The sequence below is a fragment of the Aethalodelphis obliquidens genome, unplaced genomic scaffold, assembly GCF_003676395.1.
Source record: "Aethalodelphis obliquidens isolate GAN/ISIS:26980383/991018 unplaced genomic scaffold, ASM367639v1 scaffold6, whole genome shotgun sequence".
NCBI lineage: Eukaryota > Metazoa > Chordata > Mammalia > Artiodactyla > Delphinidae > Aethalodelphis > Aethalodelphis obliquidens.
The window spans coordinates 49,285,141-49,307,700 of record NW_020837950.1 but is presented as its reverse complement, the minus strand read 5'-3'; the positions used below and the strand labels follow the sequence as shown (position 1 = coordinate 49,307,700).

Below are 22,560 nucleotides of genomic sequence, written 5' to 3'. Positions count from 1 at the left end.
GAGTCTAGGAAATCAAAATTCAAATGAACTATATTTCTCTGCTTGGGCAGTTTTTATAAAGGTCTTAATTGTTCCTGTTCTTCTATCATAAGGTATTGAGACAGACTTAACATGAATATCCTGAACAAATAATTAGAAAAATTTTCCAAGAAAGATAATGGCAGAATATTTTGACTTTCTTGGATTTCTAAACAAAATAGTACAGTTTATTTTCTACTGATCCTGTTTTGTTTCATAGGAATTTACCTTTGATTGAATATAACCTTATACATGCATTGTGTTTGTTATCTTTCCAGAGTATTACCTCGATGTTTTATTTCTTTAATCCTTTTCTTTCTCTTCCACTGGCAGACACCTACATTCCTCATGAACACTTCAACGTTCTTGGGAATTAATTAACTTTCTAACATTTAAACTTGACCCAAAGTCAAGTGGTCAGTTCATTTTGAATATATAACTTAGAAAATCATCTGTCACTTCTCATGTTCACGCCCAGTCATTTCTTCAGCACCTGTCTGTGTGTGATTTGGGAATTTCCAGAGCTATGGTGACCATGCACTTGTGATTCCCGTTAGGTTGGCATTTACCTTTGATTAATTCCGGTCCTCAACCTGTAATATTCTCTTCCTTCTGCTTAGTTTATTCAACTTAAAGTTCAGTAATGACTGTTGATGTCTGCTTTCTTCCCAATGTAACATTGGTGGAAATGTGATATTTTAAATTTTCCAAATGTTTTATTCCCTTGTGTTTTTCTGTATTGTTTGGTGATACAGAGCTCACAGTTTCTATTGAGACATTTATTTTTACTACTATCCTTATATAGAAAGAAACATTTCCAGAACTTTTTTCTTCCAGTCAACTTATAGTTCACCTTTAAAGACAAAATTATTCTGTGCTCCATGCTTTGATACTTTAAAAATTCAACCGGTCATATTTTGTTTCTTTTCCTTTCTCTTTGACTGGTCAATTCAGAAAAGGAAGTCCAGTTCGAGTGTTCAGATGATGGTGAGGATCTCTATCTGCCAGATTTCTCCTCCTGTGAAAATTCATACTTAGGAATAGAACAGTCTTATTTGCCTAAGTTAGTGTAAGTGGAGAAAGTATAGGATCATTACAGGTTAATGTTAATTAACTATCAAACACAGTGCCCATGTTCAAATATTATTGTTTTTCTTTGAAATGGAATTTTTGAAATATGTAAAAAGTTTATACCGTCATCCATATGCTATTAAAAAAGTGCAGTTTTCTCCTAAAACTGAAGAAACCATGACATAATTAATGTCTATAATTATTGTGAAAAGTGAAGGAACACTATAGGATTATTTTTAAATGGTGATCATGATTACTAAGATAGGAGTGATTCTTAGTCCAGATAAACCAGAGTGCATCCACCATGGAGTTTTATAAATTGTGTGAAAGTGATCTTACAAGGATTCATCCAAGTTAAGCACCTTTGGAAAAAATATTTATTAACCTTAAAACTGAATGAGCTCAACACCTGAAAAATAAGAATATCTTGCCCATGCCTTATTCTTATTATTCTTATAACGTAAGAATAGTTCAGCGCATAATTTAAATATCTGGTTTCATTTAATTTTTTAAATAAAAATACTCTGCTTCCATAATATAAAATAAATACATTTCACAAACAGAAGTGCCAGAGCTCTTGTATATTTAAAAGATAGCTGTGGTTGAGCCCATACTTGATACCTGATTCTTTAAAAGGAAGTCCTCCTAGCCTTTTACCTAGAAATTCTCCTGTTATTTTAAATTAATCAATATTACAAATACCTTCAAAAGATTTTCTACAGTAAAAAAATCATTAAGCTAAACTTTAACCAAAATGTTTTTAACTGTACATTTAAACACAAGTAAAAGTGGTGGTTGAGGGACATATTCATTTAATTCATATTTGCCATGCCTAACAATAAAGGATGGCTCATCCAGCCAGAATGGCCTTCATTTGGAAGAGACGACAGTGTGTGTATGCTGTGTATCTGTGTGTGAACGTGTGTGGGAACGTGTGTGTTGATGTGTGTGCGCTTATACGGTTATGTTTGTGTGCGTAGGTATGCCCGTGAGACATTTCCACTAAAATAAAGCAGTTCTTGGCAACCACAACCTAGGGAAAAAAATCAAGTCTCATATCTCAGAACAGAAAAGATCTCAGTATATTCCTCTTTCATTCTTTGCAATCACTGATACAAACTAAATGGATTATATTAAATACCTGTGGGCTTTAATCTTAAACACTTCTGATCATTTGATAAGAAGTCAGCTGTGTTTTGCCAAGCACTCTTCCTGAATAGGAAATTATTTGCATGTGTGTCCCTCCTCTTTTCTCATATATTCTGTACTAAAGTGAATACTGAATTTTGACCCTTCTTTAATAAACTCCATTATCTCTTACCTTTTTGGCTATTGCACAAATTTTATGTTAAATTCTGCACACTTCTATTTAAAGAAAAATTTTAAACTATCCTCGAAACATAGATTGATGGTCTAATATTTAAAGAGTTTTCCAGTAAAGGGCACCAAGTTTTCTCTCTTTTCTTGCATGTCACTGAGCGCAGTGTTATAGTGTATTTAAATAATACTGGTACCAAATAGTCACACAAATAGGAATGAATAGAAAAGCAAATTATTACGTACCCAAGTTAATTTTTTGGACCTTCTGTCTTCCTCTCAGTGTCAGTTTCAGTGTGATCTGTAGGTATAAAATATGAAAGAAAAGAATGCTTAGAAAGTCTAAACAATTAAATTTGTGTAATTGCTTATAAATATTCATTTGGTATTCATTTATTTTATGCAGAATGTTTTTCTCTAAGTCCTTAAGTACATTTATACTAAAATTATGGGATGTATTTTTTAGATAATAATATGTAAAGAAAACAACTAGATAATATAGTGCAAGAAAATGAATGTTAATTTATATTTGTTTGATAATCACAATGTCATGCATGAGTTTAAATGAATGTTGAGTATTACTTTTCAGTCTCTGATTCTTTAGTAACCAAACTCAATTGTAGTTTCAAGTTGCCACTTGTCAACAAAGTCTTCTCTGGGCCATTACAATACTTATTGACCCTCTGAGTTGTTTTCAGAGTGGCTTCCATAGTGATAATGATCTTTCTTTAAGGTCAAAACCAATTATGTTAAAGCAAGGGAATGGTATTACCAAATAGTCTTCAACAATAGCAGTAATTTGATAGAATACATAGTGTTTTCCTCTCAAACTATTGTGAAAAATAAAGTCATTTTGCATCCAGAATATAGTAAGGAGTTCGATTTGCTCATTTATAATTGAAGATGTATTTTTTAAAGGAGACCCAGACTTATCATTTTAAGATATTTTACTATAAAGCCTGCATTTCGTCAGAAGACCTAAGTTTTTAATTTGATTCCTGCTAAACAAAATGATGATGGCTGCCCAGAGAAAGACAGTCTATGTGTGACTCCAGGCTCAAGGATCAAATGAAAAAAGGAATGTATTCATAACAGTGAAAATTGGAAGCTGGGGAACAGAATCCAACCTGCAGAGTATGAAAATGTTTACATTTATTTCATACTCTGACACTTGATTTGAGCTCCGTTGAAGCAGCTCTTTGTCTGTTTGCTAAGGTGGCACAGCCAAAGCAGCCAAGTCCGTTTTGTCATTCCACCATCACAGACACAGTCCTAGCCCGGGTGTGACCATCGGAGACTAGAATTGATCGTCATTCCTGTCAGTCATCACCGTGTCTTTCACATTCATCTTCAGTGGCTCTTTATTTTCATGTCTATATCTCCACATAGACATACTGTGTATAGAGACATTGGCTACCGAGGGGTTTAAGGCATCTCTGTTTCTATTTTCTGCATACCTACAGATAAACAACAAAGCCAACGTGGTAACCAGCCCCAAAGAAAATATTCCTACCCCGGCGCTGGTATACCTGGACTCTTTGTAACCCTTCTTAAGTTCTTTACTGTTTTTGGTGTTTCTCTCATTTGCTTTCACTATATAGATACATACATTTTTTATTTTTATTTTTTTGGATTTTGTTCTTGTTTTTGCTTTCTAAGATATGAGAAAAGTTCTTTTCTTTTTGTTAAGGTAGTTGTCAAACAGTGTGTTTCTAACATGAGATGACCTCATTTCATTGTTGACCATTGTACTGACGATAGCTGTGGTCTTCAGTTAAAAGTGTTGCATGCTGCCTTAGAAATACCGTAGAATGCGCTTTGGTTGCTCTTAGCTCTTCTTTTGATGATAGCTCTAGATATGCAAAGAGTGGTTTCTTCTTTTCCTGACGCAACTGTTGACATCAAGGAGAGCTAAGAGGATTACTGCCAGACAAAAGTAAATGTGGACCTTATTCAGAGTTCCTGTTTCTCTCTTATTATGACAGCAGGGCTTTGTAAGACCTCACTTTCTGAGATAAAGAGGCACTGGATAATTTAAAGCTTTTTGTTTGTTGTGTTTTAAATTAAATTATCACTGTTTCACTTTAATCCAAAGGATGAAATTGCATAGCACAGAGCTTTGAATTATCAATGGGAATCAGTTTTTTCCATTTCTATCAAATTCACACTATTAACAACTCAATCAGTTTAACACTTTGAGACCATATTATGTTGAAATTCAAGGTTTGAATACTGGCATTCAGTGTTCTTAGTTCCATAATGTTTTCCCCAAATTATTCCATGTTTTGATTTATGAGTTTCAGAAATGTTAATGGTTTTTTACTGTCCTGTGTACTGTTAATTTCAGATGAATGGAAAATGTTAGGGAGATTGTCCCACTAGAGTTAACCAGAAGGCTCAATTTAAAAACATTTAAAGGAAGGACACATCAAGATAGCAGGTTACTTACTAGCAAAAAAAGACAGTGTTGATCATACCTCCAGCCAGGGAAGGGAAGAAGGACGGCAGTAAATATGCTTTCTAAGTATTCAGCATAAAGTGTAGTGGAGATGAGATAGTCTAGTGGGCAGAGTGCTTATGATTGAAGAGCATTCTCCATGGGTTGCAGTAACTCCCAGTTGCTAGGACATCATATAATGAAAATGCCAAGCATGCCGTTGATGTATTGACACTGAATCGTTTTTTACATCAGTTATTTGACTGTTATTTTCCGCTTGGGACTATTTCTTCAGTTTTCTAGTAGAAAGTAATAGGAAAAATAATATATTCTTCATGGAGAAACATGACTTTACGAACAAATCTTTCATGTCAGTCTATAAAACAGAAATTTCTTATATATATATGAATTAACATGGGATTTAACAGCATTGTGTCTCAAATTACAGTGTTTATATGATTAGTTCTAGAACCTTTTCAGTGTTTCTCAGAATTTCTATGGACTTGTGAAATACATTCTTTAGGATAGCCCTTTTTTAAGTGTTGTCCAGTGATTCTAGGTTTTCCAAGGGTATTTATCTGTGTATTGTGACACCATAATTTGTTCTCAAATTAATACAGCTGAAAAATATCTTCACAAAGACTTTGAGATCATCTCAGAAAGTTCTAATCTCCAGTGCCCTTGGCCAGTTTTCTATGGGACAGATATTAACAGGCTGTTTGTTAAAGATATAGGACTTTGTGAAACAGCAAGTGCCTCTTTAGGTCTCCAAACTTCAAAGCCTTGTCTGTATACTGATCACGAATAAGGTCTCGTGCATGCTGCTGCTGGGTACTGAGGTGCTGTATCTCATGGACTCACCAGGGAGATCTTTCATCAGAGATCTTGTCAGCTGCAACCTCTGACAGTAGTTACCATTGCTTAAGCTCTTGTCACTATTTAGTTGTGTCAGCTGGCTCACTCTGCTCTGTCCCTGCACTAGTTAAGAATGTACTTACCGATGCGAACTGTTTCTTTCTCCATTTTGTTCTCACTCAGGAGCCCCAAACTACTGTAATCCACAACCCTGATGGAAACAAGGTATTCAGAAAGAATCAACATCATCTTGCTTTGATAAGATTACACATCTCATCAAATATTCAAAGCAAAATTAATTCATAATCTCAAATTAGGAAAGAAAACCCTTACCCTTTTCTACCATACTTTCTTTTGGGCCTAATTTATCTGGAACTATACACATATTTCTTTGAAAACAAAAATGAATGACATTGTGAAAGAGAAATGAATGGTGCAATTAGTCAGTAAAAGTGCAGTTAACAAGTCTGTATGTCGAGATGACTGTGTATCTTAAGCAATTCCATCTGGTTTTCCCCCCCATGCCTGTCTGCATTGTACTTTAGATGTGTTCTGCATGAAATTTTAGAATTTCTTGCTATATCATTCCACTATCTTCAAAAAATCAACTTGAGTTCATAGTTATTTGTTTAAATTTAATGTTGCTTTTGAATTTTATTCATTCTGTTGTCATAGTGTGCTTTTTGTTTTCTTTTAATTCCCTGTTGTTTGTGGTGTTTTTGTTGTTTGGCATGGATTTGAGGATAATCAGGGAGTTTCACTTCTTGTGAAGTATGTTTGTTTTTGTTTAATTATATGCATTTCAGTAACAGACATGTAACTGCTTATCCTGAAAGAAGACTATGATGTTTCCTGTCCATTGTAAATTGTTTGCATAGCACGTTAACTAAATAACAGTACTTGTATACATGTCCCTAGGGTGAAAGGAGGCAGTTCCCGAACGTATTACATCTTTCTGCTTTGTTACTTCTCATCCATTATTATATCTCTAAGGGGAGGGAAAAATACTTCATCAGACTTTTCTCAAATTTTAAGTATAGTCATGGGTTTTACTTTTCCTTACTCTTATCTACAGTGTTAAAGTCTTAGAAAACACATTTCCTCTGGTCTAACATTTAGTTGGTCAATATTAAAATTACTAAAGTAAAAAAACATGAAGTGTTATGTTCCTTAATATGAGATGTATTTTACAGTCGTGACACTTACAATGTTCTGAGTCCCTAAAAGACTCGAGGTAGTCAGGAGCATCACACATGTGAACAATTATTTTCAATATCGTTAGCAAGTGAAAGACCAAGCATAGCAGCTGGAGTGGACACTTCGATAATTCTAGCTATGTCATTTGTAAGAGTTGTTGCATGATATTTCCTGCTTACATGAATTATTTTTACAGTGCATGGGTTTATCCTCATCTTGAGTTTAAATTTGAATACTAGGTCACATTAAGAAACGCATGAAGACTCTGCTTTGGTTTTATGTTGTGGAGACTCTGGATATATCTTTAATTAGTCTGTCCCTTTGGATTAAATATTATATATTACAGTTGTATAAATTGATCACTTTTTTAATATTGAATCTCTGAAAGTACACTGACTAATGTTTGCATCGTTTTCCAAAATTTGTTTTCATTGCTGAACACATAGCTATTGATTAGAAGTTTCCAATTTTTTTTGGCAGTACCCTTTAATCATTCCAAGTAGAAAATTGTGTCTTTCTTATGAACATTACTAAATTTCTTTGCTAGAAATATTTTATTAATACATTATTAATGGAAAAATTTGTCAACCATTTTAAGGAACGTGTCTTAATACTGGCAGTTACAGTGTCCTTTTAACTGTGCTTATTAATCTGCAACTTCATTTGTAGTTTTACAGAGAAATAGCTTTGTCTTTTCATTATGGGAGCAAGTTTCTTATCAATAAAGCCAGTTTCTAATTTAGAAATGAATGAAAAAAATCTGCTTTTTCCTTGAAAGTAAATTATTCATATAATTCCATTGTGCTGATCACAAACATGGAAATTCTTCTTGAAAGCACTTTCACCATATCTCAGCTTCTTCGTCAAATGATTCAATGAAACGCTTTTTCTCTCTACAGAGAAGTCAGGCTGATAAATAGCCTACAAATTTACTGCTTGATATAGTGCCTTACACAAAGAAAGGACTAATTACTACTTAATTGGGAATAAAAAATGTTGTTTTTTAAGGTTCAAATTCATTAGGCTAGTATATTCAACTTCTCATAAATACTTAGAGAAAGCACACCTTATGGGGCACTGTAACACAACACATCCTTACACAGCTCTTAAAATAAGTTGCATACTTTGACTACTTGTACAAATCACCTTGATTTATCGTGCTTCGGGGATTAGGCAACCAGAGTACTCCCTTTTTGAAATGTTTGCAGCATTTGACATTTTATTTCTGTCAAAACCGCGTAACATATTTGTACATTTGCATGTCGGCATATGCGCACAGCCTGCTGAAGAATTTTGCATGATACGTATATCACTTGCCAATTTTTTGAGAAAAACGAAAGTCAAGCTATTCATTGTTTGCAACTTTAAATATGTTTTCTTCTCAACAGGAGTCAACTGAGAGTTCAAATACAACAATTGAGGATGAAGATGTGAAAGGTACGATTAAACCCGAAATAGAAAATCCCAACTCAGAGTTACATATATCTCGGAAGAAAAGTATTTGTTTTAAATAACTAATAAGTTTAGGAACTAGGTCTATTCTGAGACACAAAATTACTTTTCTTTTTATAAGTACATTATTATTTTAATTATATGTACTGATTTTGTCCATTTTTTCTTCACATTATATTCTTTTCTCTGTCTTTAAACTATAGACAACATATGGTATATTCAAGGACATTGTGATTTTAAACTAGTAATGAATGTTTGGGATCATAATATCAAATTCTAAATATATCAGTCAAAAGGTAATACAAAAGGTATATGTATGTCTAGAAAACAACTTATATTCAAGAACAGAGCATGAGAATAACCATTTTTTGAAACTTTCAGTAGTCTCAATTGGGTTTCAATGAAATTCTGCATTTGTCAGCCTTTTAAACCTAGATTTTCATGCACTTTTCTAATATATTCTTGATCTCCATTCAGTTCATTTGTCCAGGTTCCCTTAGCTCCATATATGAGTCATTGCCAGCAGTTCTATCAGCATCTTCTCAGTGCCTCTGCACGTACATACTAAACACACATTTGCAGTCAGTTTTCTTCTTTTTGGTCTCAGGGCTGGTTTTTTTTTTTTTTAACATCTTTGTTAAAAAGCAATTGGAGTATAATTGCTTTACAATGGTGTGTTAGTTTCTGCTTTATAACAAATTGAATCAGCTGTACATATATCCCCATATCCCCTCCCTCTTGTGTCTCCCTCCCACCCTCCCTATCCCACCCCTCTAGGTGGTCACAAAGCACCGAGCTGATCTCCCTATGCTATGAGGCTGCTTCCCACTAGCTATCTATTTTACATTTGGTAGTGTATATAAGTCCATGCCCCTCTCTCACTCAGGGCTGTTTTAGAAGTGTTAATTTTGCTGCAATTGTTTATGCAGTTTTGTATTCTTATTTTTTTAATTTAGTATAGGTAACTACAATTCCTACAGGCCACTTGTCTAGAAGCCATTCCAGAAAAAGAATGGTAAAACAGGGATATTTAAAACAGAAGTATTAAGGGAAAAGAAGTATAAAACAAATTCAGAGAAATGATCCATCAGATAATTAAACATTATCTGGAAAGATTATTACCTAATAGTATCCCCATAGGCTTTAATTCTGTAGGTAGCATTGGTAAGATATAATTTTGAAAAATTGTATTCATGTTATAGAATAAAGAACCTGGAAATTCTCAGGTCAAGGAGACATATAGGCTATTTAAGAAATGAAAATGGGGCTTCCCTGGTGGCGCAGTGGTTGGGAGTCCGCCTGCCGATGCAGGGGACACGGGTTCGTGCCCCGGTCCGGGAGGATCCCACATGCCGCGGAGCGGCTGGGCCCGTGAGCCGTGGCTGCTGGGCCTGCGCGTCCGGAGCCTGTGCTCCACGGCGGTGAAAGGCCCGCGTACCGCAAAAAAAAAAAGAAAGAAAGAAAGAAAGAAATAAAAATGACTGTAGACCACAAGTTGCTAGGCACCTCTGCTGACTTCTTCCTCTTTGGTCGTACAGAACAGCTGACACTTAAATTGTAGTCTCTATTTAGATTACTAGCGCACTGATCTAACTTTGCTAGAAGTAGTCAGTCATTATTTACAGTGGAAAGGTGGATAGCTGTGTCGAGGATTTTATTTAGTAGCTCTATTTTTTTTAATTTATTTTATTTTTGGCTGTGTTGTGTCTTCGTTGCTGTATGTGGGCTTTTCTCTAGATGCGGCGAGCAGGGGCTACTCTTTGTCGTGGTGCGCAGGCCTCTCATTGCGGTGGCTTCTCCTGTTGTGGAGCATGGGCTCTAGGCGTGAAGGCTTCAGTAGTTGTGGCACGTGGGCTCAGTAGTTGTGGCTCGCGGGCCCTGGAGCGCAGGCTCAGTAGTTGTGGTGCATGGGCCCAGCTGCTCCGTGGCATGTGGGATCTTCCCGGACCAGGACTTGAACCCGTGTCCCCTGCATTGGCAGGCGGATTCCCAACCACTGCGCCACCAGGGAAGCCCTAGTAGGTCTATTCATCTCCCTCTTGCCTCTGAGCTAAAATTTGAACTGAAGAAATTTTATGAATCACTGATGCCAGTCTTATTAGATAAAGAGATTTTTTTTAACCAAATAAGCAGATGTGCCATTTAGCTTTCCCAGTGATTCAGAAAGCATCATCTTTACAAGTATTTTGGACTCATTAGCTCTTTCACCCAAACAAAATGTTTATATGACTTTTTACATTCTTCTCCTGAAGGGGAATCAAAAAGAAGAAATAACCTGTGCATTATTCACTGGTGAGACTGAACCTTTAAATAACTGAATAAAATTAGGAGAATACTAACACCTCACTGTATGCAAGTCATCCTCTGAGGAATATGTTTATTCTTAGGTGATTACAAGCAGGGTTTTAATAAGTGGTCTTTCTCACCTGAATTGGACTCTTCACTATACTACATATTGGCTTAGGGTGATTGCTGTGAATGTGTGTAAATGTCAATATATAAACAGAGTCCCTGACAGTCTCGCCTTATAGCTTATATTAATTTGGTGAAATGAAATTATATCAGTACTTCTCAGAAAACAGCTCTTCTCTTGAAATCACAATGATATGGGTTTCATCTCACCGCTGGGATTTCCCAAATTGAGACAGTATTTGTCTCTATAGTTATGCTGAGTCTACACACACCAAATGTTAGAGAAATTAAGCATAATATTGAAATCAAAAGAAATGTCCAGTTGATAAGTGAGCCCAAAGTGCCTTGGTTCCTTTCCTTAAACTCAATGCATAAATTTTTCAAGTGTCTGCTTTATTTTCCTAGGGTGGATGTGGCCACAGAGTCATATATATATTAGGCCTCATTTGTGTTCTTTTTAAGACCCATGCGGTCTTTGGGTGGTTAACCTTTTTAATATTGAATGATATCAGAAAACTTTAAGACTTGAAGATCCTTTGAAAGATCACCCAGGCCATCATTCTTACTGTAAGACAGGTGGCACATAAAACGGTCATAAATGTTTCTGATATATTTATTATGGTGGTGATAGGCTTGTGTGGGAATCTCTCCGTTTATTAGCGCACTGTCTTTCAGAAAGACCCTCATATATTTATACATTTGAATGACTGTACTCTTTTCTCTTTACCTCAGAGTTTGCCATAGCTCTGAATAGCCCGGTAGGGAATGTGTTTTTTGTCCAGCTCTGTTAGAACCCAAAGTTACACACATATCCAACATCTAGGAACTCACAAAGACCAATCAATTATATCCCCTGACCAAAACCATACCCTCACTACAAAACTATATCTTATCCACAAAACTGCATGTCTTTTCTTTGACACACACACTTTCCAACTCTATCCTTTCTATATACAGCCTTGTTATCAGGGTGAAACACCACAACTTTTAACATACTCTTAAAGGCATATTCCCATAGTGCACTCCTCCGTGCAGCCACACGCTCCATTCCTTCCTGCTGGGCGCCCCCCCAACACCAGCACCTCGACTGGCATCGTTTCGTGGTGGTGTACGCATCCCTTGAACACCATATCGCATGCTTCCCCTGCCAGTGTGGTGCACATTCCGTCCCATCCCTGAGGACCAGCCTGGCAGGGACAGGTCTACCTCCCCTCCACTGTAAAGAGACGTGGGGAGGGGGAATTAAAACATCATGGTGAGGGCTTCCCTGGTGGCGCAGTGGTTGAGAGTCCGCCTGCCGATGCAGGGGACGCGGGTTCGTGCCCCGGTCCGGGAGGATCCCACATGCCGCGGAGCGGCTGGGCCCGTGAGCCATGGCCGCGCATCCGGAGCCTGTGCTCCACAACGGGAGAGGCCACAACAGTGAGAGGCCCGCGTACGGCAAAAAAAAAAAAAAAAAAAACACATCATGGTGACCTGACCGGAGGAAGAAACGAGGTGAACCAACAGCAGGGTACCCTTTTCTGGCCTCTTCTGGAGGAAAAAGGTAGAAAGACTAGCAGCTGTCAGAGGAGGAAGAAAGCAGAAGTTGTAGTAGATTGACGGTCCTTTCCATTCAGTGGAACCTAGAGCACCTAGAGAGCGGGGATTTGGGGAAGACCCATTTTCCTTGAACTCTGCGTATTAGTTTCCATTCAGAATGGCCTTTGGCTTTCAAGAGGCCCCGTCCCTGGTCACTCTTGCTTTGTATCTAAACTATCTCAGCTTCTTCATTCATTCAGGGAATGTTTACTAAATGTCTACTGTTTGCCTGAGCTCCACGTCTTCTCTTATTCAAGAGCTTTCAACACCTCAGGCAAAACATTCTTCCGTGTACTTTATATGTATCTTTTGTGCTATCATTTAAGCCATTTCTCACATTTAATTCAATAAATATCAGGAAAACTTACTGAAAAAGTCAGACCCAAGGTAAGTGTATTTCATATCTAAACGTCCTTTTACTTTCTTTTTCTTAAAAACCTTCAGCGTTGAGTTATAACCACAACATTTTTCTGCCCCAACTCACAGTCACCCTAAGGGACTTTGTGTTGTTTCACAACTGTTCTTTGTGAAAAGCTTCTGGTCCTGTGTTTTCTTTCTCCAAGGCAACGTATTGACTTCCTAGTATTGACCTTGTGAGCAGCTTCCTAATTTTGTCCTGTACTCAACCCAAATATTATCTCTAACGCTACATCAATAAATTCAGTGTAACAGAGAGATACTAATAGTTTAAAAACAAACAAGCATCTTAATGAAGCATAGTTATTACCATAGAAGCACTGTGATAATAACAGGCCATTATACACTTAAGAAAAAATTTTTTTCTATTAGAATTTATGGTGTTTTCAAAATATGATTTTTTTTCGGTCCAAAGTTAATGAAATAATCATTCCATTTTGAATATATGTCTAGTAATTCATTAATTCCAGGTGTTGTCAAACAGCTGGCATTAGTGGCCTTTCATGACTGGATGGCAGTGATGGCAGTACTGCTCTCAGGGGGTGTGGGTGTACCTAAAGTGGTCCTTTTGACGCTGTGTACATGTGAAGACTGTCCTTTGGTTTGTGGCTATAGCAACGGTTTGTAGGGCCTGCTGCTGTGTGCCACAATGTCTCTCCACCTCCTAGCCTGCCCAGCACCATTGCTTAGAGTCAGCTACTTCTTCCTGATGCGTGCGCATCAGTTTGGTCCATCCACTGCTTTTTCACAGGATGCCAGAGCTGTGCAGCCCCTGTCGACGTTGGGCTCCTGTGTGCCCTTAAGTGATCTCTGTCACTCATCCTGCTTCCGGCATCTCACTTCAGCTCAGCATTCAGCAGCTGCTTGGATCTCGTGCTGCATTTCATCTTTCTTACAGCTCTAGGCCAGTGGAGCTCTGTACCGCAAGCAGAAATGTATTGCAGAAATGTGAGACTGGCTGTATGTGGGGACTTCATGCTCGTTTATACTCTTTTTCCTTTTGCTGACACGTAGGTGATGGTAATGTGCGTAGAATGTTTGCATAAGGCCCAGTTTAAGGACACAGGTATTGACAGCCTTATCTCTTGACTGGAGGCTGGTATATGATGACACCTGGATGTCATGGTCTCAGCTAATCTACAGAATCACTTGATTAGTGAGCTTTTTGTGATCTGGACACAGATCACAGTAGTGGACAGTAGTGTCTTTTGTAAATCTGGACAGTAGTGGACAGTATGATGACTAAATACTCAAATTCTGCTGTTTAGTGCAAATCATCGTTTCTGTGTAGGCTGCCCTGGGGCAGAGGACCACTTGATGCCGGTCCCCTTCCCACCTTAAGCAGTCTGTAACTCAGCACTTGGCCTTGCGTGCATTTCTTACTTCAAGGGAATCTGCAAATTAAGAAACTCCTGGATATTGTATTTAAGGACTTTTGATGATTATGTCATTCCATTAGATTGAAAGCGTCTTAGAAGACCTGTAGGACAGTGTACAGTAACTTCTTTTAGGTTTCTAATCCAAACTTTGATTTTTAAAAAGGTTTATTTAGAAAAATTCTTGTCTGCATGTGTGTGTCTACCTGTTGATCTTTTAACATTTAGATCAAGATCCATAACTTATAGGACTGATGCAGAATTCATTCCATTCTACCACCGATGTAAAATTACTTCATTTTCTCTTTTGTTTTCACATCCTTTTTTACCCTCCGCACTCGCTCTGTTTTTCTCTTTACTCTTTGCCTTCTGAGAGATTTGAATCTTAAATTTGTCAGCGATAGCCTCAGGCTTGTTTAGCCCTGCTGACCAATTATGAGGTCAAGAACTCTTATCAACCCCAGGTTAAAACAAAGTCTGAAATCAAAACAAAACAAATGAAAGCAACCAACAAACACATGAATGAAGGCGCTTTATAGAAGACACTATCTAGAAGTAAAGGGTTTTTATTTATTTGCATTTGGAATGGTATTTTCATTATTCAATTTAGTGCAACAAATGTTCCGTGGGCACCTGCAGTGTAAGGTGCTCTACAGAGGCGATAGCCACACTTCTTGCCCTCGTGAGTAAGTCTAGAAAAGATAAAGATGATTCTGCGTGATAGTGTACCTTCTTTGTTTCTGGCTTGTATCCAGATAATTCTAAAACAAGAATAATATATTCATTGAAAAACAAACATAAGGACATAGCTACAAATAGTCATGTGAGCGAATACAGAAAATTTCAGATGCATGTAACACATGTAATTCCTAACAAAGAGACCTCCATTTGGAAAATTCGGATTCAATTAGTTTTTTTCAAAAGACCATTGAACACCTACTATGTACTAGATATGATAGACTAGGCTGAGGCCAAAAAACCCTTGCTCAAGGAGTTCTGTCATGTAGTACATTCTTAAATGAAATTATATCTGCTGGTCCCTTTCCCCAATGAATGGCTTTTTGCATTAAAATTTTACTCTATGTTAAAGAAAGTTTCTTCCAAGATACATGAATGTTTATCCTTAACACTTAGTGAATCAGGTAGTCTATTTTTTCTTTGTTTCTTTTGATATGTAATAGTGTAACATTTTTCCCTTGGTCAGTGCTGTTAAGCAAAATGTGCCCGTCCATCATATGAAAAGTAGCATCATATTTGGTACAAAAAGACAGATTTAGTTATAGGTATTGCTTTTTTTTTGTCTCCTCAGTTTTCCTTATATACCCAGTCTACCAGCAAATCCTACGGGTTCTCCCCTCAAAGTACACTCAATTTTTTTTTTTTAATTGACTACTGCTCACTAACTCCATTTTCGTCACCCTAGTCCACAAAAGCATCATTAGCCTACATTATTGACATGACTTCTTAGCCAGTCTACCTGCTTTGGTATTACCTGTTTATGGTCTGTTCACGACACAGTAGTCAGAGTAATGCTTTTAAAATATATCAGATTATGTCTTGTTTCCATTGGCCGCCAATGTCTTTAGAATGGATTATAAGGCCCTCAGTGATCAGGACCTCCTCCAGCTATACCTCCCTTTACTGTCTGACTTCATCTGCTATAGATGTCTCAGGAACACTGTCCTGATATGTATCAAGCTGGTTGCTGCCTCGGGGCCTTTACAGTTGCCATTCCCTGCCTAATATGTCCTGATACAGATTCCATGTGCTTGCTGCCTCTTCTCTTTTTTAGTCTCTGATCGAATGTTACCCTCTCAGATCTTCCTTGATGACCCTGTTTTAAATTGTTTCCCTCCAAATCCAGTGCTCCCATTCTCCTTCTCTGCTTTCCTTTTCTCCTAGTATTTATCATTATCTGGAATATGTATTTTACTTATTTGCTTACGGTCTCTCTCCCCCTACTAGGATATAAATTTCTTCAGGGCAGAGATTTTTGACTGGTTTGTCCACATTTATATCCACAGTATCTAGACCAGTGTTTGGCAAGAGTAGGAATAATAAGTATTTAATTGATGGAGAAAGGAAATAAGATAGAAATCAACCACGCCATGTCCTAGTAGTCACTAAAAAGACTAGAATTCTCTAAAAGTTATGATCACATCTCAACTTTTTATCTCCATAGGTTTTTGTCCACATGTTCCCTGCCCCCACCCCATAATTGAGAAACTAAAAACATAGAAAATGAAAATTTCAAAAGTAAGTCACAGGATCCTCTTTCCTGTTTGGATGGAGGATGTGTTTTGGTGTCAAAGATAGTAGGTTTGAATTACAGCCCAGCCTTTTATGAGCTAAGCGATCCAGCTGCCCATGTAAACCTCTCTGAGTCATATTGTGTACAGTGGAGATAATGATGTCTCAATACTTAACCATTTTTTACCTTCAGAAGTAAAGATTTCGTATGGTTCAAACCTAACAATAATAACAATAACAAAACGTAGTCATGTTAACTAGAGTAATATTTGTTAAATGCCTGGCCCATGATAGTCAGCAAAATTAATTATATTAATTCTGGCCATTCTTTCCTATGAGTACATGATATAAGCACAGAGGTTCACTACTAAAAGAGTCTGTAAATCTAAAGGGACCTGTGATTTTTATTGTAGCATCAGTGTTTCTATTTTCTAAGCCGTTTATTTTGATAAGTGGGTAAACATCTGTAAACGTTAAGACCCACAATCTTAACCCACAATCCAGCCAATCTACTTACATAAGCAAACAAAGAAGCTGCCCAAGTACAGAAAATAAATTCATATTTGGTTTAAAACAAAAGCCAATATTTTTAAAAAGCTTTTATTAAGGTAAACAGTATTATTTTAATTTGTCATGAATTTTAAACAATTAGATTATTTTAATTCACTGTTTTTTGCTTCCATGATATCATGTAGTAGGCACTTAATAAATTAATTATGAGGTTTTTGCATTAAGTTAATTTTGTTTGAACTCTTAAAATTTTTGAGTTTAGAGACATATTTTGTTTTTAATTAAACATAACATTTTAAGTAATGACTCAGTCTTTCCTCATTTAAACTGATCCTTTTATCCCTGGATGTTTTCACGTGTTTTGAAAAATTGGCTTATTTTGAGTGTGTCTTGATTATCCCTGATGAGAATAAAAGAGAAGTATGTAGGCTGATTGTTTTCGACAAAAGTAAAATACATATTTTTAAAGGAGTGTATCTATGCCAAATTCTCAAGCAAACTATCTCAAGAACCATAACATAAAATGTCCTTCTTGGAGACCGTGATTAGCCAGTTCAGTGTTTCCTCAGAGGGAAACTAACCATCTTGACAGAAGTTAACAGCTTAAGTGTGAAAGACCTATTATTTGTTTGTTTTTGAAGTAATTCATTACAGGATTATTGGTTTCTTCATTAACATCACTACATGTGGTTATTTACACTATGTCTATCCAGCACAACACGGATGGCAAACGTTAAGGAGAGAATTTGGGATTTTAGGGAAAGTTTGAGTAATAGACAAAAACCCATCATCACTATGTGTTTTCAGATTTTAAAAGAAAGAAAATAAAGAAATTCTGCTCCAGAATGTCATTTGTTTTCAATTTGAGCTAGAGAATGTTTTCAGTTGGGGAAAATAACTTGCTGTGGTGGTGTCTATTTTGAGTACAGAGTATTTTTACTCTCTACTTAGCTAGTTTACTGAGAATTATAGTATTCTAATTAAAAAAAAATTGTATACTATTACGTTGTATAGAGTTACGGTGAACAAAAATGTAAAGATACTGCTGAAGAATAGAGAATTACCTCTGAAAAGCTTAACAGTCTCTAATGACAGAAAAGAGCTTATTTAAAGAGACCCCAGTGATTTTTTTTAGAGGTACTGTGACCAGTGTAGAAATGGTATGAGCATATGAGATTGTGTTTTTAAATCTCTCTTCAGGAAATAGAAGATCTTCATTTATAACCTTTATAAGTAAAAAAAAAAAAAAAAAAAGATTAGACTAAGATGGAACTTACTAACGCTATTTAAATATATGAACAGTTAATAAAAATGAAGTGTGGTGCTTGCTTGTTTGTTATGGAGGATAAAACAAACAACGTTTGTTTGGGATGAATGTGTAAGCGCCTGTGTCTGAGTTGGTAAGATCCTTTTAGTCTGTACTAGAATTTTCTAACATGAGCAGTGTTGTGAATTATTGAAGAATTTCCTCTTCAGTGGTTTGTGATGTGTTGTATAATCTGCCTATGCAAGTGCTGAAGATAACCCTTACAGGCGTTCTAAGTGGTCTGTCCCCCTGGAACTTCAAGTTTCTAAGTGTGGACTGTTAATTACTCATCAGATAACCTGAATGGTGTCTTTGATGAATGTTCATCTTTTATATTCAACAAATAATGGAAAAAAGTATTTCATACTCACAAATATGTATCTACTGTTACATTTTATGATAATTTACATTTATAATATATCCTAGAATAAATGAAAGCAACAGTAATATGTTGTTAGTTCTGAAATATATAGTTCATAAATGTAATTCTTTCTATACTCACATTGATTAAAACAAGAATAAATTTACTGGTCTTGTAAAATTTGGCCAAGATATTCCAACAAGTACTTGTCAACAGGAAAAAATACTACACAATCTAAAAGTTGAGAGTTATGTTTTGTTCGAGGACTTTACTGAGGACTATAGCCTGGGAGGCAGCCTCTCAGATAGCTCTGAGGAAGTGTCCCAAAGAGGTAAGGGAAGAGCCAGGGTATGTAGAAGTTTTTGCTGGAAAAAAAAAAATTAGTGGAACATCAAAAGATTACTGCTAATATCTCACACACACACACACACACACACACACGAAAACAGACATCCCAAGTTAGTGAATTTAGTGCTTTGTATGTATGGGAAGATGCAAGAGTCTGGGCTCGTTGAAATTATTCCTTTGATATGCATCTTAACTATCTAGGGCCAGTATCCTGGTTTTTTCCATCCTGAATTCCCCTCAGGGTGCACCGTCAGGGGTGGCTGCAGTGGCTGATGGCTTGATGGCAACAACATTCTTGTACTTTACTGAAATGGTAGGCAACCTTTTTGGTCCACATACTTTTAAATCAGTTTTCTAAGCTGAATTTAGATCAGAATATCCCAGAGCTAAAGCGGTTATATAGTGCCAGTGTGAGGTATATCACTTTAATAAAAAGCATTAGCCATGAAAACTCATTGAAGAATTTTTGGTCTGATAAGATATTTTCACCCTCCCAAATTAAGTTTTGAAAAATGTAGTAACTAATCACAGAAATGACTCCTGGTCCTAGGAGTCTTGTCACTGTTCTCTGTCAAATGCATGGGGACATGAGAAGAGTTACAGGAATTCACATCATTTTGTGAGTGTGTGTGTGTGTGTGTGTGTGTGTGTGTGGTGAAAATAGGTTATTTTCCTCCAAACCTTAAGTATGTCTTGCAAGTTGTGATAACCCATTATAAATTTATCCAGACTGACTACTGCTCTGCCTTTTCAATCCATGGTCTGACATCTCAGAAGGCTATAATAATCATCAGATCATCAAAGTTAGGCATATAGGCACATATATTACATCGAGCCCTGACCTTTGGATCTACAATGCTGTAGACAAATGCATTATACAGTTGACTTATCAAGAGAGTCTATTAATTTCCCATCATTTTCCAAATTAGAAACATTCCTTAACTATAGATACATTATTTGTTCCATTAACTTTTTTCACTAGTTCCCTAATTTACTGTTGATTGTAGATGCTCTAGTTATTTTGAACAATGTGTGGTGTGACTGGGTTCTATGACATATTTCGTGAATTGGCCTCTCTTTTTTCCACTTCACTAAACCTGATCTGCTCTTGCAGTTTCCATTCAATGATTCTGGAAGCATGGATTGGATAATGATAGACTTTGCAATGAAAGTTGCTGAAGATGAGAATTAGCTAGAAAGCATGGAATTACAATGAGAGCAGATGCTGCTGCATATTCTTGAGCAGTAGTAAGATCTGCTGTTTTATCTTGTCAGTCTCGTCAAGGGAAATTGGTCAGAATGAGATGAGTATTATTTAACACTTCGAAAGAAGTGAAATGATGTTCTTATAATTAAAATATCTGTATGATCTGTACAGTGGTGGGTGAGGAAACTGCTTAGTGTCAACCTCATTGAAGCAAACACTGGTGTGAGAAATACTGAAATGCATTTAGGAACTTGTGTGAACCTGGAAACAAGGGGAAAAGACCTTAAAAAAATATATGGGACTTAATAATAAATGTAGTCACAGAATAACATTTTTTAATACTCTAACTGTAGTCAGCCTGGTGCTTTCTCAAAAAAATCCAAAGACATCACACTTCAATTAATTTTGGTGTATCTTTCTGTTCGTTTTTTATTTTTGCTTTTTGCAAAATGAACAAAGATATATGACGGTTCTCTACCATGGCGGATAGCCTTCTAGGCTCCTGCATTCTTGGTCCAAGGGAGCATTCATGAATCTACCAGTTAAATTATTCAGGAAAGTAGAGTTATAAATAAACTTATCTAAGCATACAGTGGATTCTGTTTTTCATTGAAGTCAAATTTTATACTTTTTCTAAAAGGAATAGGTTACTTAAAAGAAACTAAATTAATTATAAGCTGAGCAACAGCAGTAGAAATCATTGAAAAAAATAAAAGCCTACACTCACGGCTGCACAAGATTTTAACTCTTCTCAATATTTTATACTGCCTGTCCATACTGCCTGTCCATACTGAAGGACAGAGCATGAACAGGTTGGCATTTACTTTTGACCTGAAAGATACATGCCCTGTTTTGGCTAATATCATGTAAAATTGATTGGAGGGGTTAGTTGGAATCATTACAGTTCCAAGATTTGGGGAAAGCTGGATTTCATTCACGACAAAACAAGCCCCCCAAAAACAAGGCAAAAAATAACTTTCCAAATATTTAAAAATCCTAAGTCTCATTCTCTCTTTTCTTAGTCTGATTTTTCTTTTGAGACAGTAGTTTTAACCATCACCTTGGTTCTGCAGTGGAAGAAAGAGATACCTCTTGAGAATGCCTAGTATTTCTTTTATCATGCAAATATATACACCTGATGCCCGGAGACTACAATTTTAATCTTAAATCTAAGAAGTTGATATGATTCTTTGAACCAGTTTATTAAAATCTTTTTTTTCCATGTCATAAACTCTTAACTGGAAGTGGAACCACACCTATCTAATTCATAAAACATCTTAATACTTAGAACACTCAATGGTATTCATAATGTTGTCCTATTTCTAGCTTCTGCAAGTCAGCTGCAGGTGGCAGAAAAGTTACCCAATTACTTTAATGTGGATGGACTGAATTCTTTCATATCAGCAAATGTTCTGTATAACTATATATAGCTTCTTTAGACCCTGAAAGTTTTATGTAAGCCATTTTTAATGAAAATCTTTATAAATACTTTACACATCCTTTAATCTTTAAAAAAAATAGTAAATATTTTTTTCATCTTCAGATTCAGACTCATCTTAGGAATGACACAGCCATATTTTGTAACCCAGTGATATCTTCACAAACCTTTTTAAAAAATCCAAACCTATTTTCACTTACACTAAATGATCCCAATGCCAGACTTTTCTGTTCTTAAATATTTGTTAATCATTTACTGTCAGACCATAGCAATTTAACAGGACTAAGACTAGTAGTACTTCTTCCCCAATTAACAATTTACGCCTTGAAATTCAGAGTAGTTAGGTTTTTATAGAGCAAAGTACAAAGATGATTTGAATAATTTATCTTTTAAATCTTGAGGGCCTCTAGCAATTAAAAGGCTGAATATTGGTGTTATTGAACAAGTGAATTATGGATAAGTGAGCTTTACAATAATTTCTTGAAAAGCAGTCTTGACTAGAAGCTTGGTAATTTCCAGGTGTTATATTTGGATAAAATATTATATAATAGAGTATTAAACCAATCAACTCCAGAAACTTCGATGACTTTGATTTTAAAAGCCAAAATAATGGAAATTACTCTCCTAAATATTAACTAATATATCAAACTAGTGAAATAAAAGTAGTCACTAAGAAACAAGCTGTTAATTGCACAGGAAACTCCAAACATAGCTGAGTTGATAGGCACTTTTTTCTATAAAACTACCCAGAACATGAAAATGATCCTAATTTGTATATTTGCCTAAAATAAAAACTATTCCCAAGAGTTATTTTTGTTAATGGCAGCATGGAAAAAGATAATAAAACCATGGGATACCCAGTTTTGTGGAACTGGTGTATTAATTAATTACAACTCTGGCTCAGTAATTAAGTCATCAGTCACCTTCCCAGAGGAAGTTCAAAGACATTTAGGTAGTTTATTTAAGTTTATGATTTCAAAATATTGAATGAGGCACTATGGGCTGGA

The 22,560-nt window shown here is 36.1% G+C and overlaps 1 protein-coding gene across 11 annotated transcripts in view; it reads left to right on the top strand.

Annotated features, from left to right (window-relative positions):
* CAMK2D (calcium/calmodulin dependent protein kinase II delta) overlaps positions 1 to 22,560 on the top strand; it is a 292,904-nt gene that overhangs the window by 249,646 nt on the left and 20,698 nt on the right. For all 11 annotated transcript variants that reach the window (XM_027103580.1, XM_027103579.1, XM_027103576.1 and 8 more), the window contains one exon: positions 8,284 to 8,332. In XM_027103580.1, coding sequence (XP_026959381.1) covers positions 8,284 to 8,332 — 49 coding nt within the window. The remainder of the gene's footprint in view (positions 1 to 8,283; positions 8,333 to 22,560) is intronic.